Source organism: Salmo salar, chromosome ssa24 (genome assembly GCF_905237065.1).
Source record: "Salmo salar chromosome ssa24, Ssal_v3.1, whole genome shotgun sequence".
Lineage (NCBI taxonomy): Eukaryota > Metazoa > Chordata > Actinopteri > Salmoniformes > Salmonidae > Salmo > Salmo salar.
The window spans coordinates 28,316,139-28,333,502 of NC_059465.1; the positions used below are offsets into that span (position 1 = coordinate 28,316,139).

Genomic DNA, 17,364 nt, shown 5'->3' on the forward strand with positions numbered 1-17,364 from the left:
ATCTCCAGCTGTTGCCGGACCGTGCCAGGAGGAGACAGGAATGTATCTAACCTGGCGTGTGATTGTGTTGGCCACAGCCACCATAAACAGCACTTCACCCAAAGCCCTGTCTTTATCCATTTATTCTGTTTACTCTCAGCTGGAGCCGAGCTGTCACCTCGATCCTCAGTCACAATAGCACACGAGGCAACACAGCCGCATGTAATATGGAGTGGGAGGAAGTACTCACTGAAAAATTTCTTTTTTAGTTTTAGCTATAGAAGAAATGTTAGGAGAATATTTTATTCATTAGATCTGACCTAACATAGTTTCATGCTTGTGCCCGCAAAACACAATGTAAAAAATGACTAATATCCAGGACAATATACATTTATTGAACTAGTCTTGAAGTAATGTTCCTGACAGGTATTGTGTAACCAACCACAGGTTTGCACATACAGTACAATGGGACCTTGGGGGCAGATTTTTCTAAGTATCACTTTAATTCCGATATGGGGCCATTCAAACGAAATGATTTTTGTTAGAGGACCCTACTGAGAGGGACATTTATACTGAACAAAAATATAAACGCAACATGCAACAATTTCAACGATTTTACTGAGTTTCAGTGCATATAAGGAAATCAGTCAATTGAAATAAATGAATTAGGTCGTAATCTTTGGATTTCACATGACTGGGCAGGAGCGCAACCATTGGTGGGCCTGGGAGGGCATCGGCCCACCCACTGAGGAGCCAGGCCCAGCCAATCAGAATTTGTTTTTCCCCACAAAGGGGCTTTATTACAGATGGAAATACTCTTCAGTTTCATCAGCTGTCCGGGTGGCTGGTTTCAGACGATCCAGAATGGTCAGTTCGGATGCTGTTAATTTAGTGATGGTTACTGTTCTGGTTTGGAATGGTTTGTGGACAGTATACTGCTTGATTTGGGGATGGTGAGTTGGTTGAGGATGGTCTGTGTGTTAGGATGTTGTTAATTAAGCTATACATGGTCGGTTGAGATGCTGTTATGACGACTGGGCGTCCCTTTGCCTCCCCAGCCCCCTTTATATGAGCCCAGGCATAGGATGACAAAGGGAAGCCCATAGGTCACATGACAGGATGGACAAAGAAGGCACATCTCTTCCTGCTTCCTGTTGACTTCACAGTTGCCATTTGTGAGTGTCATCTCAGCCTCTGGGCTAGGGTTATGGCTTTGCCTGTTTGACTGGATGGTAAAAACAGGGGCTATATAAACTCTACAGTATCTAATGGATATTTAAAAAGTACAACACTGATGCAGTCAAAAGGTCAGGGTTGAATAATCACAAAAAAAAATCAAAAATGGGTTGTATTTTTATATACATATGAAACATTTTGACATTTATGTGTATACCAATAATACAGTATCACATTGCTTAAGTGTTTGTAGTGTAACAGGACATGGTATGTGAAGTTATACACAGGGGAATGTATGGAGTCATTAGGTAAGGTGAGGGCATGAGGGAGTTTGGATGACTGACAGTACAAACAGACAGGGCCGGTTTCCAAAAAACGTTAGATCCACGATGAACTTAGCCTTCAGAAACTTTCGGAAAACAGGCCCTGAGCGTTAGTTCAACATTATTAGAAAATGCAGCCATTGTATCAGTTTACTCAAACAGGATAGGCCTACTAGGCACCAATTCCCTGTAATGGCCAGAAATTACATGAAAAAAGGGGATGAAGCAGTCATGAAATGAGATATAGCAGTCCTATTTCCATAAGGTATACTGTGCAAAATGGGAAATATTGCCTATAAATTCTTGCTTCAGTTTATTCATAAGCATAGAATACTTTTAGGCCGTCATTGTAAATAAGAATTTGTTCTTAATTGCCTAGTTAAATAAAGGTTAATAGGGCCTCCCAAGTGGCGCAATGGTCAAAGGCACTGCATCGCAGTACTAGCTGTGCCACTAGAGATTCTGGGTTTAAGTCCAGGCTCTGTGACCGGGAGACCCATGGGGCGGCGCACAATTGCCCCAGCATTGTCCGGGTTAGGGGAGGGTTTGGCCGTCAGGGATGTTCTTGTCCCATCGTGCACTAGCGACTCCTATGGCAGGCTGGGTGCAGTGCATGCTGACAGAGTCGCCAGGTGTACTGTGTTTCCTCTGACACATTGGTGCAGCTGGCTTCTGGGTTAAGTGGGCATTGTGTCAAGAAGAAGTGCGGCTTGGTTGGGTCGTGTTTCGGAGGACGCATGGCTCTCGACCTTTGCCTCTCCCGTACAGTCTGTACGGGAGTTGCAGCGACAAGACTGTAACTACCAATTGGATACCACGACAAAGGGGTAAAAAAAATATATATAATAATAATAAGGCGATTTGTTGATAAAACTAGCAGACAGATACAATCAATTATAGCTGAAAGAAACAGTTTTCAGATGCAGGTTCATTCCTGGCTTTGCTCCATTTGAAATGATACAATTGAGAAGATGTCAAGAGTGGAGGCAATGAGATGTGCACATAATTAAGTTTATTTTATGTTTATGCAAATTAATTTGGCTATCAGGCTCCATGATACAGTGGAAATTGAAGTAGGATAAATGTAATGTGACAAGGTCCTCACACAGAGGAGCACACAATCCTTCTTCAGTAATAATACCATTGTGGAATATATAACTAACACACAGATATATTCTGAGCATCTGAAATCATTCATTGTGCTCTCATCGCCAGCAGTGGCTGTGTTGATTACATGCACAAGCTCTGCATCAGTAAAAAACCTATCAGACATATTTCTCTCTTAAACACACACACACACACACGTACACACACACGTACACACATACACACACATGAGGGAGTGGAAGGGGAGGATTACTGGCTTCAGTTGAGGCGATGATGAGCTGTGTCAGGTGGTTAAATACTTGGTTGAGGGAAAAACCTCAGAGAGAGAGGGACAGTTTCAAAGCCTTTTGAGGAGAATCACCTTGGGCTAAATCTGACAGCCTACCTACCACGGAGATGGAATATTGGCCAGGTTGTCTCTGTTAAAACAGAAATGTGAACTCAATTAACCTACCTGATAAAATGGTAGTACTTAGGGGGCCCAATTCAATCAGTTGGAGATAAAGGCACTGTTGGTTCACTCAGCATGTTTACAGGGGTGGTTTTGTGTCAATACACAATGACAATGAGGAACAGCTTGCTCACTGGACACCTCAGATAAAGTGTAAATATTCAGTGTAAACCCGCAGTATGTTTTGACTTCATTTGCAATCTAGCTATTACATTGGGCCATTAAATAATGTTATGTTCATCATGATGCCATGATCTCACTGGAGATCTATGACCAAATTTCACTGTAAGAGCAATGGAGGTCTGGGATTGGATAGTCATTGGAGCTTAGCAGTGACCAACATCTAGCCGGTACATGACTTAAGGGATGTGAAGGGAAATACCTGCACATTATTTAATTAGCCACTCTCCCAGAAGTAAATACAGCAATGTTGGGAGGTTGTCATTTGAACAGTGTGCACTGTGCAGGTATTTCCCTTTCTTTTCACAGCCAGTCATTGGCTTTTGGTGTGATTGACAGTGGCTCCACTTACGTGTGTTGATCTTCTGCAGGGAGATGTGTTTCTCCAGCTGTCTGCGGAGTTTGACCTCAGCACCGTACTTCCCTGTGGTCCCATTATCGGCCAGGATGAAGTGGGAGTGCAGGCTGTTGAGCACGGTCAGCTTGCTCAATGGGTTGGACATGGTCTGGTATGGTCGGACCACCTGTTGGACCACAACAAAGTTTTCATCAACATATTTTGTTTACTCGGCAGTTGAATATCATAAACTAGTGTTGGAGTCGTGGCCGCGCACGACTCCAACACCATCATTAAGTTTGCTGATGACACAACAGTGGCTGGCCTGATCACCGACAATGATGAGGCAGTCCAAGAGGCAGAAAAGATTTGGCATGGGCCCTCAGATCCTCAAAAAGCTGCATCACCACTTGGTATGGCAACTGCTTGGCATCCGACCGCAAGGCGCTACAGAGGGTAGTGCTTACAGCCTAGTACATCACTGGTGCCGAGCTCCCTGCAATCCAGGACCTGTATACCAGGCGGTGTCAGAGGAAGGCCCTAAAGATTGTCAAAGACTGTTCTCTCTGCTACCGATCGGCAAGCAGTACTGATGCACCAAGTCTGCTGCTACTATTTACTATCTATCCTGTTGCCTAGTCACTTTACCCCTACCTATATGTACATATCAACCTCAATTACCTCGTACTCCTGCACATCAACTCGGTACTGGTACCCTGTGTACACTCTTAGAAAAAAAGGTGCTATCTATATAGAACCTAAAAGGGTTTTTCGTCTGTACCCATAGGAGAACCCTTTGAAGAACCCTTTTTGGTTCCAGGTAGAACCCTTTTGGTTCCAAGTAGAACCACTTTGGGTTTCGTGTAGAACCCTTTTCCACATGGTGTTCCACCTGGAACCAAAATGTTTTTTTTTTACCTGGAACCAAAAAGGGTTCTCCTATGGGGACTGCCGAAGAACCCTTTTGGAACCCTTTTTTCTAAAAGTGTATATAGCCAAGTTATCGTTACTCATTGTATATTTATTCCTTGTGTTATATTTTTCTCTCTGCATTGTTGGGAAGGGCCCGTAAGTAAGCATGTCACTGTTGTTTACGAAGCATGTGACAAATACATTTGATTTGACTCACAAACACACACACGCGCCCACATACACACTGTAACTTACGTCTTTTCCCACCAGGTCCTCCTGGTTCTCCACGATGCCCCAGGGGGCAATGCCAATAGTGCAGATCTTCCCCCGAGATTTAGAGGCATGGTCCTTTAGCGCATCACCCACATGCCGGATCACCCCTGAGTGTATGTTTGTGATGTGTGTGTGTGTGAGACAGAGAAAGAGAGAGAGAGAGAGAGAGAGAGAGAGAGAGAGAGAGAGAGAGAGAGAGAGAGAGAGAGAGAGAAAGTGTGTGAGTGTGCGTGTGTATGGGTGTGAGACGAGAGAGAGAATAGATTATGCATGTGAGTGAGAGTTGTATGTGTATGTGTGTTTGAAAGAGAGATTAAGAAAGAGGGCCATTCTGTCAGGATTGATACATAGAGTAATCTTAGATAAATAATACACAGACTACGAAAACATAAAAACATTAACACCGCACCCAGAGACAGAGCGACAGAAAGGTATATCTCAGCCCCACCACCCACTCTCAATCTCTCTCCATCTCCCCCCTGTCACACCTGAGGGGAATCTCATTTCATCCCTCTACCTGACACTCACTGTCCACTTCCTTTTGTCCCCGAAATCCTCCTCTCTGTAAATTATTCACCCTCCCATCTCCCCAACTCTTTTTCTTTCCTCTGTCTCTTCTGTTTCTCTCCAGCTGTCTTCCCCCCGTTTATTTACTTCCTTTATATCTAACCTCTGCCCCTCTGTTTCTCTCTTCTCTTTTTGTTTATGACCTACATCTATACAGTTACCTAACCCTTTGAGGTTACCACCCGCCAGCCAGATTAAACCCAAATGTAATGTTGCGGCTAGGGTCAAGGTTAGGGTGAGCATTTATTATTACTTTTTTTTACTAACACTTGCATTGATTTTTCACACCCACAACACAACACAAGAGCAGCGATAAACAGAAGCGTAGGGTTAATGGGTAACAATGTCATAGCACGTGGTTGTTATTAGCCCACTAAGTGGGCCTTTTTCATGCCTCCACCCACCCAGCCCACCTGTGTTGACCCCGCCGGTGAAGATCCAGGCTCCGGTTGTCATTGCAGCCTTGATGAGGCCCTTGCCAAAGACCTGTTTGAGTTTGGGCTGCAACTCAAAGTTCTGCAGGCCCCCATGCACCGAGATGAGCAGCTTGGGAAGGTCCAGCTGCCACTCCTTGGTCATCAGGTGCAGCAGGAGGTCTGGCTTGGTGTCGTAGGACACACGCACATACTGCAAATGAACATACAAACAACAAATAGCTGTCATTTGTTTGGTATAACATCAACGTAGAATATAGATTACAATGAGAGATATTTTGTGAAAGGCTAAGTACAGTAAAGCTGTTCAATGCATTTGATTGCATACATATGAGCTCAGTGGAATAAGAATTGTTTACTCTCATCAATATCTTTGTCTGCAGTAATGTGGATAGGCCCTATCTATATAAATATGTCCTTATCTGTCTATCCACCCTTTATGTGTTATATCATTCAACCCTATGTATAAAGTGGTCACCATGGCTTTGTTGGAGTGGCCCCCTCCCTGGAACTCAATGGTTCCGAAGGCGTCGGTGGGGCTGAGCTGGGTGTGTTTGCTGATTGACCATTTCTCTGATAGGCTGTCATTCTTAGCCAGACGCTCCGTCTTGTCATTCTGACTGGAGGAGATGCCGGGGGGCAGGCCAACGTGCTGACCAATCAGACGGCCACAGCAGCACCTGGGGAGGCGCAAGAGAGGGGATAGGTAGTCAGAGATGAGGTGAAACGTTCTGAACGTTGCATCCTTCTGATCAGACCCCAGATGTGCACTAGAGCTGGGAAGGAGGAAGTGACATGTCGGGCAGGTTCCCTTTCATCTACTGTGAGAGAATGGATTTCAAAAGGCTGTTCACACAAACCCCATGCAGCCCACTCTCTGCTTTGTACAAATCTCTGATAAAGCCTCTGTAAATGTGCTAGAATTACACTCATAATATCATAGCCATCAGACATACTAGTAGTCAATAGTCACATACATTGGACATAATGGTGTTGAAATGTGACAGGTCCAGACAGGAGTCCCTGAGGGCAGACAACTGGAACCTTTATTCTGAGATGATGTAAACACCGGCCTGAGATCAAAGAAAAAACACATTTCCCTTCACTTGCATGTCGTCGCCCCAGTTTTTACAGATGAGTAACTGTTTGATCCTGGAGCACCCTCATTTTCCCTCCAGAGCTTTACTTATTCTGTGTTCACTGCTTCATTACATGTCATTTTCCCTCCAGAGCTTTACTTATTCTGTGTTCACTGCTTCATTACATGTCATTTTCCCTCCAGAGCTTTACTTATTCTGTGTTCACTGCTTCATTACATGTCATTTTTCCTCCAGAGCTTTACTTATTCTGTGTTCACTGCTTCATTACATGTCATTTTTCCTCCAGAGCTTTACTTATTCTGTGTTCACTGCTTCATTACATGTCATTTTTCCTCCAGAGCTTTACTTATTCTGTGTTCACTGCTTCATTACATGTCATTTTTCCTCCAGAGCTTTACTTATTCTGTGTTCACTGCTTCATTACATGTCATTTTTCCTCCAGAGCTTTACTTATTCTGTGTTCACTGCTTCATTACATGTCATTTTTCCTCCAGAGCTTTACTTATTCTGTGTTCACTGCTTCATTACATGTCATTTTTCCTCCAGAGCTTTACTTATTCTGTGTTCACTGCTTCATTACATGTCATTTTTCCTCCAGAGCTTTACTTATTCTGTGTTCACTGCTTCATTACATGTCATTTTCCCTCCAGAGCTTTACTTATTCTGTGTTCACTGCTTCATTACATGTCATTTTTCCTCCAGAGCTTTACTTATTCTGTGTTCACTGCTTCATTACATGTCATTTTCCCTCCAGAGCTTTACTTATTCTGTGTTCACTGCTTCATTACATGTCATTTTTCCTCCAGAGCTTTACTTATTCTGTGTTCACTGCTTCATTACATGTCATTTTTGAAAGCATCATTCTTGGATTCTTTAATGCAGAAATATGTCTGTGACAGGTGTTACATTCTGCCAATAGCATGCTTTATGTCAGTGTGATGTAGCTCCCTGGAAATGGAGTGATTTTGGTGATTCATAGCATTTTATTGTGTGTCTGTTATGCTTGTTCTGAATGTCCACTTATGCAGAACATATGGCAGATTCATTAAATATTCATATATTTAATAAGGTGCTTTAGAGATACCTCCTTTTTTTAGAGAATGAAACATCTGCAGGGCTCCCTTGCTAAAGAGACCTTGGTCTCAATGGGACTCTTTGCTAAAATACATGTAAAATACAATGTGAATGCGACTCAGGCAAGCTCAGTCTCATTTATACTGTATGTGTGGTGAAGTTTAGAAAGTTTGGTGTTTTAAACATTACAGTTATATGGTTCCTTACCCTGGCAGTATTCTATAGGCCAGGAGAGACTGTAGTCCACAGTTCTGATTTATTTAAACAGCTAACTTCAGCCACCTCTAGCTACAAATCAATTGGGGAGCTGGGGGCAACCGTGTAATGTACATTGTTTGGGGGCAAATCACCTTTAAGTTACTTCAAACAAAGTCTTTGAGTTGATTTGGCTAAGAAATATTTAACATTGCTGCTAATTTTGAACACAGCAGCTTTGTATGCTGCTTCCACTATACTTTGTGTGGTGTCCGGGAGATTGGGACTAACATACAATACATGACGAAAAGTATGTGGACACCTGCTCGTCGAACATCTCATTCCAATGTCATGGGCATAAATATGGAGTTGGTCCCTCCTTTGCTGCTATAACAGCCTCCACTCTTCTGGGAAGGTGTTCCACTAGATGTTGGAACATTGCTGCAGGGACTTTCTTCCATTCAGCCACAAGAGCATTAGTGTGGTCGGGCACAGACGTTTGCCATATGGCCTGGCTCGCAGTCAGCTTTCCAATTCATCCCAAAGGGTTGAGGTCAGGGCTCTGTGCAGGCCAGTCAAGTTTTTCCACACCGATCTTGACAAACCATTTCTGTATGGACCTTGCTTTGTGCAAGGGGGCATTGTCATGCTGAAACAGGAAAAGGCCTTCCCCAAACTGTTGCCACAAAGTTGGAAGCACAGAATCGTCTAGAATGTCGATGTATGCTGCTGCGTTATGATTTCCGTTCACTGGAACTAAGGGACCTAGCCCGAACCATGAAAAACTGCCTCAGACCATTATTACTACTCCACCAAACTTTACAGTTGGCACTATGCATTGGGGCAGGTAGCGTTCTCCTGGCATACGCAAAACCCAGATTTGTCCATCGGACTGCCAGATGGTGAAGCGTGATTCATCACTCCAGAAAACGGATTTCCACTGCTCCAGAGTCCAATGGCGATGAGCTTTACACCACTCCAGCCGATGCTTTGCATTTTGCATGGTTATCTTAGGTTTGTGTGCGACTGCTCGGCAATGGAAACCAATTTCATGATGCTCCCGACGAACAGTTCTTGTGCTGACATTGCTTCCAGGGGCAGTTTGGAACTCGGTAGTGAGTGTTGCAACAAAGGACAGATGATTTTTAAGCACTATGTGCTTCAGCACTCGGCGGTCCAGTTCTGTGAGCTTGTGTGGCCTACCACTTCTGGCTGAGCCATTGTTGCTCCTAGACATTTCCAGTTCACAATAATAGCACTTACAGTTTGACGAAAATTTGACGAACTGACTTGTTGGAAAGTGGCGTCCTATGACGGTGCCATGTTGAATGTCACTGAGCTCTTCAGCAAGGCCACTCTACTGCCAATGTTTGTCTATGGAGATTGCATGGCACTAATTTGAAGGGGTTACCACATACTTTTGTATATATAGTGTAAGAAAGCAAAAATATGAATTTCCCATTCACATTGAACAACAACGTTGTATTTTAGTACTTTTCACTTACCTATGGGGGTCTTTGGCACTCACTATGATATGAACACATTCTCTCTTGTTGAAGGCTCTCTCGATCCACGATTTCTGTGCCTGCGGAGAGAAGAGGAGATGCTCAGTCAGCTAGTTACTCAAACTCAGACAACAGGCCTCTTAACTTGAGAGAGGGAGACCAGAGAATCACAGGCGGCACATCAGGAGGCATGCAGGCAGCTAGTACCCAGCTAAGCCCCAGTCTGAGTCGGAGCCCAGTGGGGCCAACTCATTACCTGGGAAGATAAGAGGCCTTTCTCTACCAAACAACAACAACTATTCATTAGAATGGGAAGAAGGATTTTGTTTTTCTTACACAGACCAATTCTCTTCAAGAACCAAGTAGTTAGCTCTTGCAGAATTTGAAGTGCATAGGTACAAGCCACAGGTTTCCTATCTGATATCGACTAGGACTATTTAAGATGCATAATTTGAGGTCTTGAAACGGGCGGCAGGTAGCCTAGTGGTTAGAGCGTTGGGCCAGTAATTTTTTATTTTACTTTTATTTAAGTAGGCAAGTCAGTTAAGAACAAATTATTATTTTCAATGATGGCCTAGGAACAGTGGGTTAATTGTTTGTTCAGGGGCAGAATGACAGATTTTTACCTTGTCAGCTCGGTAACCAAAAGGTTGCTGGATCGAATCCCTGAGCTGACAAGGTAAAAATCTGTCGATCTGAACATGGCAGTTAAAACTTTTTCCCAGTAGGGCGTCATTGTAAATAAGAATGTGTTCTTAACTGACTTGCCTAGTTAAATAAAGGTTAAAAAAAACAGTGTTGGAAATGACTATCAAAGATGTGCATGCAACACAGTATAGCCTTTTCACTTGCAATCTCAACCATGCAAACTAACACACACTCAAATGCAAATATTTGATATACATTGAATAAAAATATAAACATAAATGCAATGTAAAGTGTTGGTCCCATGTTTAATGATTCCAGAAATGTTCCATATGAACAAAAAGTGCATTTCTCTCAAATGTTGTGCACAAATTTGTTTACATCCCTGTTAATGAGCATTTATCTTTTGCCAAGATAATTCATCCACCTGACAGGTGTGGCATATCAAGAAGCTGATTAAACAGCATGATCATTACACAGGAGCACCTTGTGCTGGGGGCAATACAAGGCCACTCTAAAATGTGCAGTTTTGTATCAAAACACAATGCCACAGATGTCTCAAGTTTTGAGGGAGCGTACAATTGGCATGCTGACTGCAGGAATGTCCATCAGAGCTGTTGCCAGATAATTGAATGTTCATTAATCTACTATAAGCCGCCTCTAATGTCATTTTGGAGATTTTGGCAGTAAATCCAATTGGCCTCACAACCACAGACCACGTGTAACCACACCAGCCCATGACCTCCACATCTGGCTTATTCACCTGCAGGATTGTCAGAGACCAGCTACCCGGACAGCTGATGAAACTGTGGGTTTGATTAACCAAATCATTTCTGCAAAAACTGTCAGAAACTGTCTCAGGGAAGCTCATCTGCATGCTCGTTGTCCTCACCAGGGTCTTGATCGGTCTTCACTCACCTTCGGTGGCCACTGGCACGCTGGAGAAGTGGGCTCTTCACAGATGAATAGCGGTTTCAACTGTACCAGGCAGATGGCAGACGTGTGGCGGCGTGTGGCTGAGTGGTTTGCTGATGTCAACGTTGTGAACGGAGTGCCCCATGGTGTCGGTGGGGTTATGGTATGGGCAGGCATAAGCTACAGCCAACAAACACAATTGCATTTTATCGATGGCAATTTGAATGCACAGAGACACCGTGATGAGATCCTGAGGCCCATTGTCGTGCCATTCATCCACCGAGATCTCCTCATGTTTCAGCATGATAGTGCACGGCCACATGTCGCAAAGATCTGTACACAATTCCTGGAAGCTGAAAATGTCCCAGATCTTCCATGGCCTGCATACTCATCAGACATACCACCCATTGAAAATGGTTGTGATGCTCTGGATCGACGTATACGACAGCGTGTTCCAGTTCCCGCCAATAATCAGCAACTTTGTACAGCTATTAAAGAGGAGTGGGACAACATTCTACAGGCCACAATCAACAGCATGATCAACTATACTTAGGAGATGTGTTTCACTGCATGAGGCAAATGGTGGTCACACCAGATACTGACTGGTTTTCTGATCCACACCCCTACCTTTTTTTTTAAGGTATCTGTGACCAACAGATGCATTTCTGTATTCCCAGTCAAGTGAAATGATAGATTAGGGTATAATAAATGTATTTCAATTGACTGATTTCCTTATATGTACTGTAACTGAGTAAAACCATTAAAATTGTTGCATGTTGCGTTTATATTATTGCTCAGTATAGTTTATCGACACAGGCACTTCCCCATTGAGATAAAGGGTAGAGAGTAAGTGGATGGTCTGTGCACCCAGGCAGTAAATTCAGTTTGAGTTTCTCAGATATGTGAAGTTCTTCATCCTGATCCTGCGGAGTCCATGAATATGGAACATTTCCTAATTTCCATGGGATTACAGCACACCTGACAGCCAATGGAAACAAGTGTGTGTGTCGGGGCATGAGGCTGTCATGTCTACTGCAGGGTCTGAGGGAGAGAGGCAATTATACCCTGCTAGAGCCTGGTGAACAGAGCCTGGACTCCAACAACACCACTGGGGGGATATAATGTGAAAGCATTTCCTGTACAAAGATGCACATTGACCACATCCACACAGGAAGTGTTAGTGGACATGAGGTGTTGTGGAGATGAGCATGATGGTAGGAGTGTCCGGAACACTCTGTTGCCTCCCGACAGCAGGACGGGACAGCTAAAAGACACTGGAGGAGGGGAACCGAGCCTCCCAAAACCCACGGCAGCTGTGGCAGGAACACCACAAGGCAAAACAAAAGGAGGACTTTTCTCTGCTTTTATTCCGGGAGAATTTGCGTCCCCTGTTCCCAGCCTGCTCTGCTTGTACAGGGCTTTTCCCCTCCGTCGGAAAAAGAACAACACACTGTCTCTCTGCCTGACTGGCCCTGTCCCCCCACGGCACGCCAAAACCCCCTCCGGCACCGACCTCCAACTCCCAGGCAGGCCTCCCTCCACACAGGCACACTTACCCTAACACCAGACTTCCCACGATTAACCATTACTCTGAACAAGTCAAGCCACGGGAAGGGGAGGGGTAGGGGGGCCACTTTACACAGGTCAACCTGACCGCGATGACTCAGCAAGCAGCCCCCCTCCCGTCCCCCGACAGGCTGCGACCAATGTATTCATACGCCGCTGCGCACAAGCACAAAGTAGATCTCTCCCTCCCATTTTTGACAAAATTAGGCGTGACAGTGCTGGCATGAGCCTACTGGTGCTGCTCTCGTGTTCTCAGTAAAAAGAAGATAAGACTAGAAAACCACACAACACGGAAAACACAACACAACCTGTGCCAAAGCCTCAAACAACAGAAAACCACCCCTGGGATAGAAAAGGAGACCCTCCACGATCTTCTCTGTGGTTCTCTCTCTGTGTCTCTCTCTCTCTCTTTGTGTCTCTCTCTCTATGTCTCTCTCTCTCTCTCTCTCTCTGTCTCTCTCTCTATGTCTCTCTCTCTCTCTGTGTCTCTCTCTCTATGTCTTTCTCTCTTTGTCTCTCTCTCTCTCTCTCTCTCTCTCTGTGTGTCTCTCTCTCTATGTCTTTCTCTCTTTGTCTCTCTCTCTCTTGTGTCTCTCTCTCTGTCTCTCTCTCTCTCTCTCTCTCTCTGTGTCTCTCTCTCTATGTCTCTCTCTCTCTTTGTGTCTCTCTCTCTCTCTAGTATATTGAACATTCTGTCTCCCCCCAGCTTTCTCTCTGTCTCTGTCTCGCTGGTCTTGTTTATGAGTTTTGACATGGTATGATGGGGTGGCCCAAACCCCATTGTGTAATTAAGATTTGTCTCTGGGGTGCATACCTGACATCTGCCAACTAGTGTCAAGGCATGGGAAAGACGGTATGTGTGTGTGTGTTTGTGTGTGTCTGTCAGGTTGGCTGCCTATGCTGTGAGTAGTGTCTTGGTTGTGAGTAAAGGAAATCAGACAACCTGTCATGGGTCTAGACTACATTACAGACTCTATCTCTCTCTCCACCCCCTCTCCCCCTCTCTCTCTCCCTCTCCTTGTTTCTCCCTCTCTTTTTCATTACTAATACTAGTGGGGAGTCTGTTCAAACACCACATCAAATGAACAGCCAACTGTCTAACTGATCTGTTCCAAAATAAGAGTCAAGCCAAACATTAACACACTATATTGAGCAGGTATGCAACATGTTTTTCTTCTTTGGTTGACATAGAATGCTATTTCTACTTAACTTCATGAAAATGAAAAAAAAGAAATAATAAAAAGAGAATAACGTCTGAACTCTGGAGAAATCTCACTGAAATGATGGATTTCTCTTCATCTGTTTTCTTACTGTGCAAAAATATTCTCTATAACTGAATTGCTGTCGAACTAATTGGAGCGCTGGCGGAAGCACTGAGCCATAGGATTAGATTCTTAGCTACTTGTCTCAATTGCACTTCACACTTTTTAATTACCATGTATATCAAATAAAGTATATTTTAACTTCTCTTTGTCTTTTCCATGACTTTTCCTTTATCTTGGAACAAATGGAAACAGTTGAAGATTCCAATTAACGTCAAAGTACAATTTTCATTGTGCTTCTTTCTTGATATCCATATTAAAAGACACACTGCTTGCTTGGGTGAGCATCTTCTTTTAATTGACTATCCCAGTTAGGTGACTCATGACCGAGGAAGATGCATGCGAAAACATTTTTGTGTCTTGAAAAGCATTGGGGGAAAAATAATGAAATAAATAACTTCAACCTTAATAGGTGTGTGTTGAACTTGTTATATTTTACACCATCACTGCTATGTCCTCATCAGAACCATTTACAGCACACATTTACCCTTTAGCTTAGCATACAGGGAAACACATGAAAATGTGGGCTCCCAAGTGGTGCAGTGGTCTAAGGCACTGAATCTCCGTGCAAGAGGGGTCATATAAGTCCCTGGTTTGAATCCAGGCTGTATCACATCCAGCCGTAATTGGGAGTCCCATAAGGCGACGCACAATTGCCCAGCGTCGCCGGGGTAGGCCATCATTGTAAATAAGAATTTGTTCTAACTGACTTGCCTAGTTAAATAAAGGTTAAATAAAAAAAGGTGTTCTTTTGTCTATTCGAGAGAAAATATTTTTTTCTAAATTATTTAACATTGAGTTATGGTCAGACAGTATGTTTTTCATTTGAGAGGACTACACTTTTTTAAAATCACAATAATAATCGTTCATGTTCTCGCCTGTGTCCACAACAGTCTTTAAAACTAAATTAAATAATATTGTATATATTCTGTTCGTAGAAAGGTACATAAATTATTCAAAGGGAGACAACTAGCAAACAGAATCTCTTGAATAAAAAAAATTATAATCCTAATGAATACAAATTGCAGCAATTGAACTGAATATAGAAACATTTCTGGGATACAGAGCAAAGACAGTGGATCAAAGAACATAGACAAATAGAACATTCTGTTTAAATCATTTTCAGTTTCTTGCGTTAGTTAAGTCTAGGCTGCATCAAAATACCATTCAATAAAACTCTGCACCAGTGAGAATTCACAACAGTTTCTCCTCTCATGTCTCTGTGCAGAGAATGTGTTCTTTTTGTGCTGTTCTCTATGAGACTACATCAGTGGTGAGAGATAAGCCTATTCAAACCCTCTTCGAAGAAAAGTTTTATTCAATAAAAAGCTCTTCTTTGTTATTAGAATACGGTAAGTTTTGGCATCAGAACCTTCACTAGGGACTCTGTCGGACTAGAATAAAGTACTTCAAAAACAGTACACCTGAGCCAGACACTTACCTGAGTGTGTTGCTGTGCTGCATTGATGGGAGTGTCCTGTGAAAAGCAGGGCAAGTGCTGAGGGCATCTCTATATCTCTAAACCTCACAACCTCACTGGATCCTGACACCAGGCCTGTCCAGTCCACCCCGCAGCCTAAGGACATTAGGGCTAAACCAGAGCCACTGTGGCCCTATGAGCCCACTGGAATGTGTGTGTTTGTGTGTCTGGTGTTCTAAGGGGATTAGCCTGATCAGAAAGACCCACTGCTGAAGGTCCACAGCCTGGACACCCCCCCGTATGTCCAATCACAAGCCCCAAAAAACAACAAATCCCTCACTACGGTATCAGAGAAGGAACTCTGTTCATTTCCATCATGCATGCACACACACACACACACACACACACACACACACACACACACACACACACACACACACACACACACACACACACACACACACACACACACACACACACACACACACACACACACACACACACACATAAATACAGTCACATACAAACATGCACAATTGGTACATGTATGACAACAATACAACTGCTGACGTTTCTCTACTATAACAACACTACACGTCTCCCCTCCACTATGAATGCTTGAATATGTCTTTTTTCCAGTTATGCCTGTAGTGGCATTGGGCATCTTTCCCTCAAGGAGATGGCCCACCAGGGAGAGTGGCCATTTAAGTCCGACTACCATGTCACTCACACTGCAGTGTGTCCTCTCTATCGGAGCACACCACACCTGTCTGTCTCCGGCCTCCACAGCTACTGTACAGCTCCTGGTGTGTGTGAGTAGCACATAGCAGCCCTTGACACCACAAAGCACTTCTGAGTAAGGGGGACATTCTTCTTGGGTTTAGCCAGATTATTATAACATTACACCACAGCATTGTTGAATACTCATTTCTGATTGTCTGGAAGGGCATTCTAGAATGGACATTAAAACCAGATAATGACAGTTGAAAAAGAATTCGGGACACCTTGCAATCATGAGCCAATAATATGTGCCAACACATGCAGACCGTACTTGTTACAAAGTTACAAAAAGCTAAACCAACAACCACACAAAATGAAATTGGATACATTGTAAACGCAGTGAGTGATAAACTTCTTCTGTCCCCTCTGCCACTAAAGCTGTCAAATCCTCCCACGTTTTTCTAGTTTGACCAGCTGTTTTCAGCAACTGATATTTTTGAATTCGGTTGTCATATTGGCAGATTTGCAAGACAACAAACTATTTAACTAGCTTCTAGCCCAGTGTTTGATATGCAATGCGATCTCCTCGAAATTAACAGTCAGTGTTGACGAGTGTTCTGACAAGAAGGCAAACTTTTCTAGTTATGCAAGGCAAAATCTGGCATTATCAGCTCATTGTTATGGATGTATCCAAATGAATGTCAATTGAAAACAGCTACTTTGCTGTTATTCTGGCTGCAGAGGTAGTAACTGTGTTAGCCGTAGCTAGCTGGCCAGCTAGCAAGCAAGGGATAGGAACATTGCCATGGAACATTAAGAACGAACGACTGGGTCACGTCCATAAATATCAAACTAATTGAACGAATGACTGAGTCGCGTCTCTAGCAACCAAATGATGAGAAAGTATGAATTCGCTTATACAAATAAAAATATCGACAAACATTTTTTATTTCTACCGGTAAATGAGTGCTTTTTGGTATTTTTGGGGGTATTTTATTAGGATCCCCATTAGCTGTTGCAAAAGCAGCAACTACAAAACATGAAACATGACATAATACAGAACATTAATAGACACGAACAGCTCAAGGACAGAACAACATAAAACATGTTTTTTTTTAATTATTTTTTTACAAAAGGCACACACAGCCTACATATCAAGACAT

The 17,364-nt window shown here is 43.3% G+C and overlaps 1 protein-coding gene across 6 annotated transcripts in view; it reads right to left on the reverse strand.

Annotated features, from left to right (window-relative positions):
- LOC106585358 (transient receptor potential cation channel subfamily M member 3) overlaps positions 1-17,364 on the reverse strand; it is a 165,784-nt gene that overhangs the window by 76,724 nt on the left and 71,696 nt on the right. For all 6 annotated transcript variants that reach the window (XM_014171467.2, XM_014171465.2, XM_045706852.1 and 3 more), the window contains exons 2-6: positions 9,614-9,693; positions 6,218-6,419; positions 5,719-5,932; positions 4,721-4,845; positions 3,569-3,740 (exon numbers count right to left, since the gene is read on the reverse strand). In XM_014171467.2, the coding sequence (XP_014026942.1) occupies positions 3,569-3,740; positions 4,721-4,845; positions 5,719-5,932; positions 6,218-6,419; positions 9,614-9,693 (793 nt within the window). The remainder of the gene's footprint in view (positions 1-3,568; positions 3,741-4,720; positions 4,846-5,718; positions 5,933-6,217; positions 6,420-9,613; positions 9,694-17,364) is intronic.